The sequence below is a fragment of the Mobula hypostoma genome, chromosome 5 (genome assembly GCF_963921235.1).
Source record: "Mobula hypostoma chromosome 5, sMobHyp1.1, whole genome shotgun sequence".
Classification (NCBI taxonomy): Eukaryota; Metazoa; Chordata; class Chondrichthyes; order Myliobatiformes; family Myliobatidae; genus Mobula; species Mobula hypostoma.
In genome coordinates, this window is record NC_086101.1 from 90,515,909 (window position 1) to 90,532,263 (window position 16,355).

The 16,355-nt window shown below is 41.7% G+C and overlaps 1 protein-coding gene across 2 annotated transcripts in view; it reads right to left on the reverse strand.

Moving 5' to 3' along the window:
* The window catches only part of thsd7ba (thrombospondin, type I, domain containing 7Ba), a 1,092,806-nt gene that overhangs the window by 97,757 nt on the left and 978,694 nt on the right, over positions 1–16,355 (reverse strand). For both annotated transcript variants that reach the window (XM_063047545.1, XM_063047546.1), the window contains exon 21: positions 10,659–10,804. In XM_063047545.1, coding sequence (XP_062903615.1) covers positions 10,659–10,804 — 146 coding nt within the window. The remainder of the gene's footprint in view (positions 1–10,658; positions 10,805–16,355) is intronic.

The window sequence follows — 16,355 nt, forward strand, 5'->3', positions numbered from 1 at the left end:
CCCAGAAATGATCAAAGACTGAACCACACAATCAGCAGATGGTGCTGTCAAAGTGGCCAAGGAGAGCATTGGCTATAAACCTCAACATTCCTGAGATCACTTGATTTCATCTCTAGATTGCTGCTGGTCTCTAAGGTTGTGTGCAGCTGAAGAGCTCACAAAGAAGGTCCACCAGTGGTTTTACTTCATCATAAGTTCAGGAGATTTGGCATGTCATTACTCTTGCAAACCTCTACAGATATACAGAGGAGAGCATTCTGATATGGGCCCCCCAATGCACAGGACTGCAAGAGGCTGCAGAAGATTGTAGACTCAGCAGCCCCATCAGAGGCACAGCCCTCAACACCATCAAAGATACCTTCAAAATGCAGTGCCTCGCTAAGGACCTTCACCATCTGGGACATGTCCTTTTCTTGTTATTACCATAAGGGAAGAGATACAAGAGTCTGAAGACCCACATTCAATGACTTAGGTACAGCTTCTTCCCCACTGTCATCAGATAGTGATAATAAACTTAATTATGATTCTAATTTGAGCTTAAACTACATCTGAACATTGATCTTCAACTTGCATAAACTCAATCAAAACATGATTTTGGAGGGGAAGGAGGAGCAGCCAGATGTCCTGGTACATATTGGTACCAATGACACAGGAAGTAAAAGCAAGGAGGTCCTCAAAAGAGAATTTAGAGAGCTGGGCAGAAAGCTGAGAAGCAGGACCTCCATGGTAGTAATTTCTGGATTCCTGCCTGTGCCACACACCAATGAGGGTAGAAACAGAATGATTTGGCAGATAAATGCATTGGTGAGCAGCTGAGGCAGGAGGCAGGGCTTCAGGTTTTTGGATCATTGGGATCTCTTCTGGGGGAAGTATGACCTGTACAAAAGGGTCAGATTGCATGGAACCCGAGGGGGACTAATGTTCTCACAGCCAGGTTTGTTAGAGCTGTTGGGGAGAGTTTAAACTAATTTGGCAGGGGGATGGGAACTACAGTGAAGAGACCCAGGACAGGACAGATGGTAAAAATGCAAAGATAGTGTGCAGTCAGACTGTCAGGAAGGGTAGGCAGATGATAGGACAACACTGCAGCCAGCAGGGTGAGTATCAGTGCATTAGGGATGCAGAATCAAAAAGGGTAGCAAATACAGTACTCAAAGTGTTAAATGTCAATGCATAGAGTAAAAGAAATAAGTTGGATGATCTTGTTGCACTTTTACAGATTGTTGGGTATGATGTTGTGGCCATCACTGAATCGTGGCTGAAGGATGGTTGTAGATAGGAGCTGAATGTTCAAGGTTACACATTGTATCAGAGGGATAGGAAGGTAGGCGGAGGGGGTAAAAAATGGCATCAAATCATTAAAAAGATGCAACATAGGATCAAAAGATGCTGAATCCTTGTGGATTAAGTTAAGAACTTGCAAGGGTAAAAGGACCCTGATGACAGTTATAAACCAGCCTCCAAACAGTAGCTGGGACGTGGACGACAGATTGCAACAGGAAATAGAAAGGGTGAGTCAAAGGGCAATGTTACGATAGTCATGGGAAATTTTAACATTCAAATAAATTGGGAAAATCAGGTTGGTAATGAATCTCAAGAGAATGAGTTTGTTGAATGCCTAAGAGATGGCTTTTTAGAGCAGTTTGTCATTGAGCCTGCTAGGGGATCAGCTATACTGGATTGGGTGTTATGAAATGAACCAAAGGCAATTAAGGAGCTTACGGTAAAGGAACCCTTAGGAACCAATGATCAGAATATGATTGTGTTCAACTTGAAATTGGATAGGGAGAAAATAAAGTCTAACACAGCATAATTTCAGTGGAGTAAAGGAAATTAAAGTGATATGAGAGAGGAGTTGGTCAAAGCAAATTGGAAGGAGATGCAGGCAGTGATGACAACAGAGCAGCAATAGCATGAGTTTCTGGGAAAAATGAGGAAGGTGCAGGACATACATATTCCAAAAATGAAGAAATACTCAAATGGTAAAATAGTACAACTGTGGCTGACAAGGGAAGTCAAAGCTATTGTAAAAACAAGAAAGGGCATACAAGAAACCCAAAATTAGTGGGAAGATAAAGGATTGAAAAACTTTTAAAAACCTACAGAAAACAACCAAATGTATCATTAGGAAGAAAAAGATGAAATATGAAAAGCAAGCTAGCAAAAATATCAAAGTTGATAATAAAAATCTTTCGAAGTTTGTATAAAAGAGAGATGACAATGGATATAGGTCCGCTAGAAAATGAGGCCGAAGGAATAATAATGGAGTCAAGGAGATGGCAGATGAACGAAATGGATATTTTGCATCAGTCTTCACTGTGGAAGACACTAGCAGTGTGCCAGATGTAGAAGGGTGCAAGGGAAGAGAAGTGAGTGCAGTTACTGTTACAAGGAAGAGGGTGCTCAAAAAACTGAAAGACCTAAAGATACAAAGGCCACCTGGACCAGATGAACTGCACCCTAAGATTCTGAAACGGGTAGTAGTAGAGATTGTGGAGGCACTGGTAATGATCTTTCAAGAATTATTGGAAGCTGGCATGGTTCCAAAGGACTGAAAAATTATAAATGTCATTCCACTCTTTAAGAAAGGAGGAAGGTAGCAAAAAGGCAATTATGGACCTGTTAGCCTGACCTCTTTGAGTTGGAGTTAATTGTTAGGATGAGGTTATGAAGTACTTGGTGACACAGGACAAGATAGGACAAAGTCAGCATGGTTTCCTTAAGGGAAAATCTTGCTTGTCAAACCTTTTAGAATTCTTTGAGGAGATTACAAGTAGGATAGATAAAGGGTATGTTATATATTTGGATTTTCAAAAGGCCTTTGACATGGTGCCATATATGAGGCTACTTACCAAGTTTAAGAGGCCATGATATTACAGGAATGTTACTAGGATGGTTAGAGCATTGGCTGATTAGGAGGAAACAGTGAGTGAATGGTGCTGCTATTATTCTGCTGGAAGATGTTACAAGGATGAGCATGGCAGATGTCCAGGAAGGATTTGAGAGCAAGGATGAAGATTTTAATGCACCTGATATCATACTAGAAGCCTATTAGGACAATAAGCACAGGAATGCTGATGAGTGGGACTAGGTTTTTAGGAAGGACAAAAAAAATCATGTTTTAAGACCATAAGATATACCACCAGAATTATACCACCTGCTTTACCATTCAACCCGTCCACTATAAGTGTTCCCCTTCACAAATGTTTGTCACCTGCCCTGTCTCATTCCCTATTGCACACTCTCTCATTGGGACTCCTATGTACTGATTAAGGAAACTTTCCTGACCACATTTGACAAACTCTATCCAATTTAGTTCTTTCACAGTGGGGGAGACCCAGTCAGTACTGTGGATAGTGTGGAGGGCTGTCAGAACGGGACATCAATAGGATGCAAAACTGGGCTGAGAAATGGCAGATGGAGTTCAACCCAGATAAGTTTGAGATAATTCATTTTGGTAGGTCAAATATGATGGCAGAATATAGTATTAATGGTAAGACTCTTGGTAGTGTGGAGGATCAGCGGGATCTTGGGGTCTGAGTCCATAGGACACTCAAAACTGATGCGCAGGTTGGCTCTGTGGTTAAGAAGGCGTACAGTGCATTGGCCTTCATCAACCATGGGATTGAGTTTAAGAGCCGAGAGGTAATGTTACAGCTTTATAGGACCCTGGTCAGACCCCACTTGGAGTACTGTTCTCAGTTCTGGTCACCTCATTACAGGAAGGATGTGGAAACTATAGAAAGGGTGCAGAGGAGATTTACAAGGACATTGCCTGGATTGGAGAGCATGCCCTATGAAAATAGATTGAGTGAACTCGGCCTTTTCTCCTTGGAGTGACGGAGGATGAGAGGTGACCTGATAGAGGTGTATAAGATGACGAGAGGCATTGATCGTGTGGATAGTCAGAGGCTTTTTCCCCAGGGCTGAAATGGCTAACACGACAGGCCAAAGTTTTAAGGTACTTGGAAGAAGGGGGTACAGAGGAGATGTCAGGGGCTAGTTTTTTACGCAGAGGGTGGTGAAAGCGTGGAATGGGCTGCCAGCAACGGTGGTGGAGGTGGGTACGATAGGGTCTTTTAAGGGACTCCTGGATAGGAACATGGAGTTTAGAAAAATAGAGGGCTATGGGTAACACTCGGTAATTTCTAAAGTAATTATGAGTTTGGCACAGAATTGTAGGCCAAAGAGCCTGTATTGTGCTGTAGGTTTTCTATGTTTCTATGTTTTTATACAGTATGTGGAAAGTTAAAATCACCTACTATAACAATGTTATGATTCTTACAACAGTCTGCTGTCTCCTTACAAATTGTTCCTCTAAATCCTTAGAACTGTTGGATAGTAGGTAATATAGCCCATTAACTTGGTCATACCTTTCTTAATTTTTCACTTCTACCCAAAAAGCCTCAGAGGACGTGTTCTCCAGTTTGTCCTAGCAGAGCATTACCATGACATTATCCCAGACTAGTAAAACCACCCATCCTCCTTTACTCACTCCCACTCTGTCATGTCTAAAACAATGAAACTCCGGAATACTGAGCTGCCAGTCCTGCCCCTCCTGCAGCCAAGTCTCACTAATGGCTACAATGTCATAATCCCAGGTGTTGATCCATGCCCTGAGCTCATCTGCCTTTCGTACAATACTTCTTGCATGGAAATATACGCAGCTCAGGACACTAGTCGCACCATGCTCAACCTTTTGATACCTGCCTTTGTCTGAGGTCTTACCAACATCTGCTTCCACAACCTCTCCACTAACTGTTCTGGCAGTCTGGTTCATATCCCCTTGCAACTCTAGTTTAAACCCTACTCTGCAGCTTAGCTAACTTTCCCATTAGGATATTAGACCCCCTCCAGTTCAAGTACAAACTGTCCCTTCTGTATGGTCCTACCCTTCCTGGAAGAGAGCTGAAAGATCCAAAAATCTATGCCCTCCCTTCTTAGTCACATTTTATAATCTTCCTATTTCTGTACTCACTTGTGTATGTAGCAATCCTGAGATCACAACCCTGGAGATCTTTCCCTTTAACTCCCTGACTTCCCTTTGCAGAACCCCATTACTCATCCTACCCATGTCATCGGTACCTACAATCTCTGGCTGTTCAACATCCCACTTGAAAATGCTAAGGACTCAAATCCAAGATATCCCAGAACTTGGCACCCGGGAGGCAAAATACCATCCAGGAATCTCGTTCTCGCAAACAGCACTTCCTTTCTGTTCCCCTAATTAACAAACCCCCATCAACGCAGCTCACCTCTTCTCCCCACCTTCCCTTCTGAGTCAGAGAGCCAGACTCAGTGCCAGAGATCTGACCACTGCGACTTTCTTCTGCTAGGTTGTCGCACCCAACAGTATCCAAAGTGATATACCTGTCGCCACAGGGGTACTCCGCACTGACTCCTCTACCCCACTTCCCTTTCCTGACTGTCACCCATTTTCCTGTGTCCTGTACCTTGGGTGTAACTACTTCTGCATATGTCCTATTAATCAAGCTCTCAGCATCCCCAATGATCTTGGAGTTCATCTAGTTCCAGCTTCAACTCGCTAATGCGGTTTGTTATGTAAGGGGTTTCTTCTTTTATGTTACTGCAAAGGCTAACAAAATGGCTTCTTTGTTATGTTATAAGAAAAGTGGCTTTTCTGTAATAATAACTGCAATGTAAGGAGTTCTCTCTCTCCCTGCTTGTTTGGGTTATATTATTGATAAGAGAGAAAATGGACCAATGAGTGTCCATGCTATTCTTTTTGTGGATGATATTCTGTCTCATATGGCTGGGAACTGTGTGGTTTGGCGAGTTTTTCAGGAGGAGACCCGAAGAGGAAGGACGTGCTGGACGCGCTCTGGTCGACCACCATGGTTGGTCCCGAGCGGCGAGTCGAGGGGATCAGAGGGGATTGAATGGTGGAGAGAGGACCCCGTTAATTGAGCTCCAATGATTGTGCATGAAGTGGTTGAACTCTGACAAGCCTGGCGCCTTTTACTTTCCCTTTATATTGTATCTCTATTAATCACATAGTTCTAGTAGTTGGATACACGTCTTGTAGATCGAATTGTCAGGGACACTGGAGGAGGAGCATTGCATGATCTTGCCTGGCCTCTCTACTATCCTAACTAGGCAAATGTAAAGAAGGAGGAATAAAAAACCTCCACCTACAGCTATTTTTTGCCTTCTCTGACTGCAGCTTCTCCTCACCGAAGCCTCGAAGAACTACCTGCTATCTAAATGTAGGTTGCTGTTAATTGTTTTTACATCTGATGAAACAATTATTCTACACTTCCAGGAATTAGAGGAAACATGTTGACTAGGAATCCAGATATTGAAAAGGTTTTAGATACAGGTTGTCAAAATTTATCTCTTGGATTCTTATCCAAACAAACTGTTTAGCTTGTTGCCGGGAGCAAACCTCTGGTAAAAGGCCAAAGCTGCCTTTTTGTCAGGAGTATGACGGAGCTTTGAGAAACTTCGATAGAACTTTGACAAACTTCTTTAGATGTGTAGTGGAAAGTGTATTGACTGGCTGATTTATGGTATGCGATGGGAACACCAATGCCTTTGAATGTAAAATACTACAAAAGGTAATGGATTCGGCCCAGTACATCATGGGTAAGGCCTTCCCAACCATTGAGCACATCTACATGAGACATTGCCATAGAAAAGAACCATCCATCATCTAAGATCCTCACCACCCAGGCCGTGCTCTTTTCTCGCTGCTGCCATCAGGTAGAAGGTACAAGAGTCTCAGGACTCACACCGTCAGGTTCAAGGACAGATACTACCCCTCAACTGTCAGGGTCATGAACAAAGGAGGATAATTATACTATCTATTGAGATGTTATCACAGCCAGGGCTCTCACTTTCAGGCTCCTGATCTTGTCATTTCATGCTCTCGTTATTTATTGCTATTTATTTATATTTGCTTTGCACAGTTTGTTGTCTTCTATTCTGTACTTGACCTTTCATCGATCCTGTTATGGTTACTATTCTGTAGATTTGCTGAGTATGTTTGCAGGAAAAAGAATATCAGGGTTATATGTGGTGATGTGGCGAACCACTTTCTGGCACCCACGAACCGGCTCACAACAGCGTGCGCAGGCAGAGGGCCGGCACCAGAAAGGGCGCCAGGCCATCTTCACCAGCAGGGGGAAAGTCCCGCGCGCGGAAAGGGTCTGGGAATATGCATTCCCCACAGCAGTCCCGCCCCAGGGAGGGCAGGAACGGGAAGGTTTTAAAGCGGGCCGCGAAGTTTAAATAAATCTCTTTCATCGCAACTCTAACTCACCGACTCCGTGTGGTTATTCTAGCGCTATGTGTAGCACACCCGCTACAGTGACATATATGTACTCTGATAATAAAATTGACTTTGAATTTTGAATTTTTGAACTTTGAGTGAGGAGGCAGATTGCAGAGGTGGAAATGCTATGGTTTAGAGGTGAGATTAGGAGAAGGTGACTATAGTGAGGGCTGAATAGCAAACAGGTGTTGGAGGAGACTGGATCTGGAATTTGTGGAGATTGTTATCATGATAGGAAGAGTTGCATGCTTGGGTTGAGGGAAAAATAATGATTTGATTAACTAGATGATGATCAGAAAGGGGAATGTGAGATTGGGAGAGTGACATGTGGGATTCAGCACTTGGAAGTTCAGAACTAGTTGATTCTTGTTGACCAATGCAGGGTTTTCTGAAGTTTACAAGGAATATTTTGAAAACATGTAATGGGTCTGAGCCATTTTATTAATTTCTGTTTCCAGTGTTTAGTAAATGCTACTAAAATACTACATTTTGTATTTCTGTTATTTTGCACTACTTATTTTAACTTAAGCTTTTAATATTTAATTTACGTAACTCAGTTTTTTATCATGTATTTCACTGTACTGTGACTGTAAAGTTAACAAGTTTCATAATATATGCTGGTGATATTAAGTCTGATTCTGATTCTAAAATAATTAAATACTGTTGCTACACATTTTAATATTCCTTCCCATTCCCACACCAACCTGTTTAACCTCGACTCCACTATTAGAGTGAGCCTAAATGTAAACTAGAGGAACAGCAACACATATTCCACCTGGATAGTCTACAACACAAATACAGGAACAATGACTTCTCCAAATTCAGGTAACCTGCTCCTCCTCTTTTCCTTTTCTCTCTCTTGATCTACTCAGTTTCTCCAGTACCTATCCTATTTCCCTGTTTCTTTCACCTTTTTATCTGTCTCTCCCCACTCAATCTACCCATCAACCATACACTTCTTCGACTGGGTCCCCTACCCCTCCTAAGCAGCCCTTCCTTTCAGATTCAGGTTTATTGTCATCTGACTGCACCAAATAAAAACAACAGTCTTGCGGACCATGGTGCACCCACAATACATCACACACAGCATATAAAACAAAATACTACCACAAATAATTTATAATATAAAATGCATATGGAACTTATAATTCAAAATGCAAATGAAGTGCACCGCACAGGAAAACAGTAAACAGCTCATTGCCCAAGTGATGAGACCTTGGTGGAGGCTGGGTATTCAATAGACTCACTGCCTGGGGGATTAAGCTGTTACCCTGTTTGGCAGTCCTAGTCCTGATGCTCCTGTACCTCCTTCTTGACAGCAGTGGGTCAAAGAGATTGTGGGTTGAGTGATAGGAATCCTCAACAATGTTTTGAATCCTTCATATATGATGCTTCCGGCAAATGTCAAGATGGTGGAGAGAGACTCCAGTGATCTTCTCGGCAATTTATACGATCTTCTCCTATCAGATTCCATCATCTGTAGGTCTTTGTTGCCTCCACCTATCACCTCTCAGCCTCTGTTCTTATTTTCACTCTTTTTATCTTCAGCCGCATATCATCCAATCTGCGCCTTGTAAGTCATGAAAATGGCCGACGCAGGCCTCTCATGGTCTGAGTTGATGATCTCCCCTCCCCTGCCTATCATCCTTCTCGCCTAGATCCATCTATCACTTACAAGTTCTTGCTAGACTTCTCTTCACCTTTTCATGCTGGCTATCTTTCCTCTATCTTTTAGTCCAAATAAAATGTCTCATCCTAAGGTGTTAACTGCCCATTTCCCTCCATAGGTGCTGCCTGACCCACAAGTTCTTCCAACATTTAGTTGGTTGCTAATAAAGGACCCAACTCAACTTGCCAGACATTATTTCAAAATACACTTCCAGTAGCTTAACAATATATCCCCTTCAATGTCTATGTTTTGGGACTGAATACAGGCCATGAAAGCATTTAGGGGCAATCAGAATCCATTTTGGTTTCTTCCTGCACTTCACACCAAAATACTGGCTCAATTATGTTTTCCAGGACATATCAAATATATATGAATTTTCTGTTCTCTCAAGTATTTTATCCAAAAGAACTGCAGGTGATGAGGTGCTTGGTTTCAATTTAAAAAATGGAAACCAAGTCACTAATAAATTCTTGCTTTCATTTGTAAAAGTTCTGCACAGATTTGAAACTTATGTTCTGTCCTGAGGATTTATAAATGTGTGGTCAATTATTTATCTGAATCCTGAAAATAGTTGCTCCTTCAAGAAGCTATTTCAAAGCTTAGTACAGTACATAGTGACAACAGTTTCCAATAGAAGTCTATTTATAGATCTAAATTAAACTGGATTCTGAAGACTGTAACAATTTGCAGTGTCTTCGTGCTCTAATTCCATATCATTGTGGCTCAGAAAGCTTTCAGAATCAGAGAGAGTCATAAAGCACTATAGTACAAAAGTTGGTTTTGAACTGGCATATTCCTTTCCATTCCCACAACAACCGGTTTATCTTCGACTCCAACACCAGAGTGAGCCTAAATGTAAACTAGAGGAACAACAGCACATATTCCACCTGGATAGTCTACAACCCAAATACAGGGATGTGGACTTTCAGCCCATGTAATCCATGCCTAAATGTTAATCTGCCTAGACCCAATAACTTGCACATGGACTATAGCCTTCCATACCCTTTCCATCCAGGTAATTATCCAAAAATCTCTTAAATACATTTATCAGGTGCTGTCTATCCAAATCCAGTCGTTAATTCTAACAAACTTAGGCACATGTACATTGTCAACTCCATTGCCATTTGCAACACCTGGAACTAAATATTTCATGGAACTAGGGAATAATTTAAAGGCAAAGGTTTTCCCTCTTTTCAACAGTCAACCATAGGTTTGGTGTACGTCTGTATTCCACCTTGGATTTCTCTCCTGTACCAATCAAGGTTTTTCATTAATTTCGGTTCAAGTTTGAGGTTCTAATTTACAAAAGGAACCCATGAATTCTAACATCACTTTGGTAAGGCTGAGCAACAATTTGACTGAAAATGAGAATTAAGTCTGGAGCAACTATAAATGTGAAGAAAAAATGTAAAAAGACTGCAATAGAAATAAAAGCAATTGGTATTTTGTATGTTGCATTATCTGTGTCACTAGGCAGCTCATTGATACTGTAACAATCCCAGGCCATACTTAAAGCTCATAAACTACCAGCATGGGGTAAATATCAGGTCGTGTATTGTGGAAAGGAAGCCAAAAGTCACTGTAGCTTGTCTTCAGAAATTTCGCAAGTGGTTAAAGTTATGAGCTTAATCTAAGTTGATCCTAGTAAGATAGTTTTGTATGGTAAGTTAGATACTCATAAGGTGATGCTCTTACCTCAATTTTGCATGCAGACCATTCACCAAAGACCCAACTATAGCATGGCTTTACAAGGCAGGGTCGATACTGGATTAGGTGGGAAGAGCAGGGTCTTCCTTCTCCATGAGTCTTTTGAAGCACATGCCTAGTACGCTTCATTTGGCCTAAAGAAAAGAATGGTTTTCATAACTAAACGATCTGTCACACCTGGGAAGAAACACATTGTAGAATATTTTCAAATCTTGCAATGATATTGGTAGACTTGAGTTATCTATATCATTTTTTGGGCATATACCATCATAGCAGTGAGAGAAAACCAGAGCACCAGGAAGAAACCCACGCAGTCATGGAGAGAACATACAAACTCCCTACAGACAGTAGCGTAATTGAACCTGAGTCACTGACATGGTCATAGAATTTGACATCATGCTGCCTATTTTGCATTGACTGACAGCACTGACTAAAATTCATGCAACTTGCACAAGGAGTAAAATATCCAAAACTTTTGGGAGACACCAAATTTTTAAATGTGGCAATCTGAGGAAAAATTAGTAACACATATCAAGAGGACAGAGCCAATTGGTGGAATGTACAAATACATGGCAGGAGGAATGAGATGAAGAGAAGCATTTTAGAAAGAAGAATGATGAAAGGCAAAGGCGCCGATTGGTTGAATCACAATATAACTACAGTTTTCAAAAACTTATTGGATAACTATTTAAAGGTAAAATAATTTCAAGGCTATGGGAAAGGGTATGAAGTAGAATGGAATGAATACATTGCACAGAGCCAGTGCAGTTTCAATGGACAATATATTTTCTGTTTTGTTAAAATTGAATTCAATTATTCTGTGCTTGTAGGAATGACATAGCTTTCCAGATTAATCTTTAACACTATAAGTAATATCTTCAAAAAAACAAAATAATGCATATTCTTAAAATCTGAAATGTAGGCAGAAACTGTTGGAAATACTCAGCAGGTCAAGCGGCATTTGAGAAGAAAATAGAGTTAATACTTAAACTGGCACTTTTTCTGATTTTCACTACTTGCTTTGAATTATGCACGTGCCTGTATAACTTGGTTTTATAAGATTCTGAATTTAAAGGCAGTAAAAAACATGGAACTTCAACAGTTGAACTATCAGTGGTCCAATTACTCTTTGAAATGCCCACACCCACAATGATCCATACGTTTGCACCATTAGGCTCTAGACATCAGCAATACTGAGTCCCAGGGTTTACTTAATGAAACAAGTAACATAAGGCATCGATTGGGGGTTCCCTGGCTGCTCGTCAGCAGAGCTCAGAAGGCTGCCCATTGCATCTCTAGCAGATGCTTCAAGTAAATGTTAAAAATAAAGTAGACAGGCAAATAAGAGGATTGTCAAGAAAAAGAGGACAAACAGAGGATCATGGCATAAAAGAAATGGGGAAGTTAATCATGGAACAGCACTGGTTAGCAATTGGGCAGGAATGGAGCCAGAAAGAAATGGAAGCTGGATACCCGAAATTAAATATAGTAGAAAACATTGGAAACACTCAGTAGGACACACCCAGCCCACTTACACAGAATTTACATTTCTGAAGGATCTTTGAACTAAAATGTTGACACTGTTTCTCTTTCTACAGATGTTAGCTGACCTGCAAACTGTTACCATCGGTTCTGTTTTATATATTCTGATACAGTGTGCTTGTTTCCAGCTCATCCATTGTCCCAACTTTAGAGGGATACAGATGCAGGGCATCAGTCTGATGGCTTGGAGCTATCATATTAAGCAGTAATTAATGAAATTCCCTTCACAGAAGTAATAGATTTTGGGCATATCATACATTTGTTGCCAAATTAATTAATAAACCATATGGTTTAGCTACAACTTTGAGGTTAGAGTTCTCATTAGTTCCAGAAGCATGACAATTAACGGTAGAAGGAGCTAAAATGGAATTGAGAGTAGCAAAGTTAAATTTACAAGGCCACCATCTGTGGAAAGAATGTAACAGCTGATTAACAAAAAAAAATATTGCTTTAGTTAGGCAGGAGATCATTATCAAGCTTACAAAGTACCCTGTGTAGAAATGTTTTCTTTAACTCCTGCTTGTTACAGTGACAGGTTTGGCAGTCTTGTCAAACAGTGATACAGACTGTGATTTTGGGTCTTGAATAAATGAGCAATTAACAGCTATGTGTACAAATGTAGTTTCATCTGTTGCTTATTATTTTTAATTTTAAAACTCCAAGTTAGATCACATGCAAATGAGCCGCAGAAACCAAACATTTGGTTAAGAGAATAGCAGGAGAGTGGGCAAATAAGTTGGTGCTGTTAGTAATTGTCAATTACGAACACAAATGTGGAACTTGCCAGCTGTCGATATTGATGAGAACTTACTTATTGTTTCACCCTTGAGTTTTAACAGATTCTTGGAGTTACACAGCATAGAAACAGGCCCCTTAGTCCAATGCATTTCTACTAATCCCATTTGTCTGTGTTTGGCCCATGTTTATCTACTTTACTCTCCAAGCACTTCACCAAATATCTTTTAAACATTCCAACTAACCAAAAGTTGAGCCAAACTGAACTGCACGCATACGGAGACTATATTTCAATTTGGAATAAATGAGACTCTAGAATATGGACCTGAACCAATTGCTAATTAATAATATTCTGTTCTAGATACTTTAATTGATAGGATTTTTTTTGATGTTGATAAACAAAATCAGGAAATAGGTGAAATATCCATCTGATCTACTGGCTCATCAGCAGAAGGTTTTAATGGTGAAACTAATTATCGAGAAAATTGTAATGCGGATGCCAACGTGAGTGAAGAGAATTGTCAGATAAGAAGGTGTCAGATCCCACAATGCCAAGAAAGAATATCTGCAAGGTATCCTTCAGTCAATTTGAAGGCAAATTCAGTCCTTGCTGTTGACTATGGCTAGCTGGGTTCTTGTCTCAGTGCCTCAGGTTTTCAGATGACAGCGGAATAAATTAATTCTCAGAGAGCTTTAGCACTGAACCAGCACTGGAACTCCATCATTCCAAGTTGGATAACCAAACTAGAAAATCAAATCAGTAAATGGGGGGTGGGGGGGGTGAAGCAAGGACTTCAAGTTTGAAAAGATTAGAAAACACCTTGCCTCTCTCTTTCTTCCCACTTGCACCTCCAAACTTTTTCCCTCTTCTTTTCCTCTTTCTCCCTTCTCATGCAGAGCAATGGCAGCCTACACCATGGCCTCGGTCTGGTCAGCCGTGGAAGATGGTCACCGCTTGGGGGTTACTATACTGTTGCTATGAGAATGCATTTGTCCTGCTGTGCAGGGTTTCCCCTGGGCTTTCCAACAGTCCTTTTAGAAACATCACTGTGAGCTTGAGTGCTTCAGTCAGCACAGTATGGGATATCAATGCAAAGTAATTGGTAGAGGATTTAAGAAGATCTCAGAAAAAATATATATTTTTACCCTAACTTACTGGGAGTCTGGAATTTACTGTGTGAAAGACAGGAGGAGAAAAAAGTCTTCGTTGCTTTGAAAAGGTACACAAGCAAGTAATTACTCGTAATTTACAAAGCCATGGCCAATCTTCGAGTTACCTAAATAACTGAATAGTTTGCTAGCAGAAACACGATGGGCCAACAGACCACTCTCTGTGTCATCATGCTCCGAGCTGTAATGATTGTTACTGGGTGAGTAGCACACTGAGTGAGCTATAATGATTGTTACAGGGTGAGTAGAATACTGAGTGAGCTGTAATGATTGTTACTGGGTGAGTAGCACACTGAGTGAGCTGTAATGATTGTTACTGGGTGAGTGGCACACTGAGTGAGCGGTAACGATTGTTACTGGGTGAGTAGCACACTGAGTGAGCTGTAATGATTGTTACTGGGTGAGAGCCACACTGAGTGAGCTGTAACAATTGTTACTGGGTGAGTGCCACACTGAGTGAGCTGTAATGATTGTTACTGGGTGTGTGGAACACTGAGTGAGCTGTAACGATTGTTACTGGGTAAGTAGCACACTGAGTGAGCTGTAATGATTGTTATTGGGTGAGTACCACACTGGGTGAGCTGTAATGATTGTTACTGGGTGAGTGCCACACTGAGTGAGCTGTAATGATTGTTACTGGGTGAGTAGCACACTGAGTGAGCTGTAATGATTGTTACTGGGTGAGTGGCACACTCAGTGAGCGGTAACGATTGTTACTGGGTGAGTAGCACACTGAGTGAGCTGTAATGATTGTTACTGGGTGTGTGCCACACTGTGTGAGCTGTAACAATTGTTACTGGGTGAGTGCCACACTGAGTGGGCTGTAATGATTGTTACTGGGTGTGTGGCACACTGAGTGAGCTGTAATGATTGTTACTGGGTGAGTGCCACACTCAGTGAGCGGTAACGATTGTTACTGGGTGAGTAGCACACTGAGTGAGCTGTAATGATTGTTACTGGGTGAGTGCCACACTGAGTGAGTTGTAACAATTGTTACTGGGTGAGTGCCACACTGAGTGAGCTGTAATGATTGTTACTGGGTCTGTGGCACACTGAGTGAGCTGTAACGATTGTTACTGGGTGAGTGCCACACTCAGTGAGCGGTAACGATTGTTACTGGGTGAGTAGCACACTGAGTGAGCTGTAATGATTGTTACTGGGTGAGTGCCACACTGAGTGAGTTGTAACAATTGTTACTGGGTGAGTGCCACACTGAGTGAGCTGTAATGATTGTTACTGGGTGTGTGGCACACTGAGTGAGCTGTAACGATTGTTACTGGGTGAGTAGCACACTGAGTGAGCTGTAATGATTGTTATTGGGTGAGTACCACACTGGGTGAGCTGTAATGATTGTTACTGGGTGAGTGCCACACTGAGTGAGCTGTAATGATTGTTACTGGGTGAGTGGCACACTCAGTGAGCGGTAACGATTGTTACTGGGTGAGTAGCACACTGAGTGGGCTGTAATGATTGTTACTGGGTGTGTGCCACACTGAGTGAGCTGTAACAATTGTTACTGGGTGAGTGCCACACTGAGTGAGCTGTAATGATTGTTACTGGGTGAGTGGCACACTGAGTGAGCTGTATTGATTGTTACTGGGTGAGTGGCACACTGAGTGAGCTGTAATGATTGATACTGGGTGTGTGGCACACTGAGTGAGCTGTAATAATTGTTACTGGGTGAGTGCCACACTGAGCTGTAATGATTGTTAATGGGTGAGTGCCACACTGAGCTGTAACGATTGTTACTGTGTGTGTGGCACACTGAGTGAGCTGCAATGATTGTTACTGGGTGAGTGGCACACTGAGCTGTAATGATTGTTACTGTGTGTGTAGCACACTGAGTGAGCTATAATGATTGTTACTGGGTGAGTGCCACAATGAGTGAGCTATAATGATTGTTACTGGGTGTGTGGCACACTGAGTGAGCTGTAACGATTGTTACTGGGTGTGTGGCACACTGAGCTGTAACGATTGTTACTGGGTGTGTGGCACACTGAGTGAGCTGTAATGATTGTTATTGGGTGAGTGGCACACTGAGTGAGCTGTAATGATTGTTACTGGGTGTGTGGCACACTGACTGAGCTGTAATGATTGTTACTGGGTGAGTAGCACACTGGGTGAGCTGTAATGATTGTTACTGGGTGTGTGGCACACTGAATGAGCTGTAAAGATTGTTACTGGGTGAGTGCCACACTGAGTGAGCTATGATGATTGTTACTGGGTGTGTGGCACACT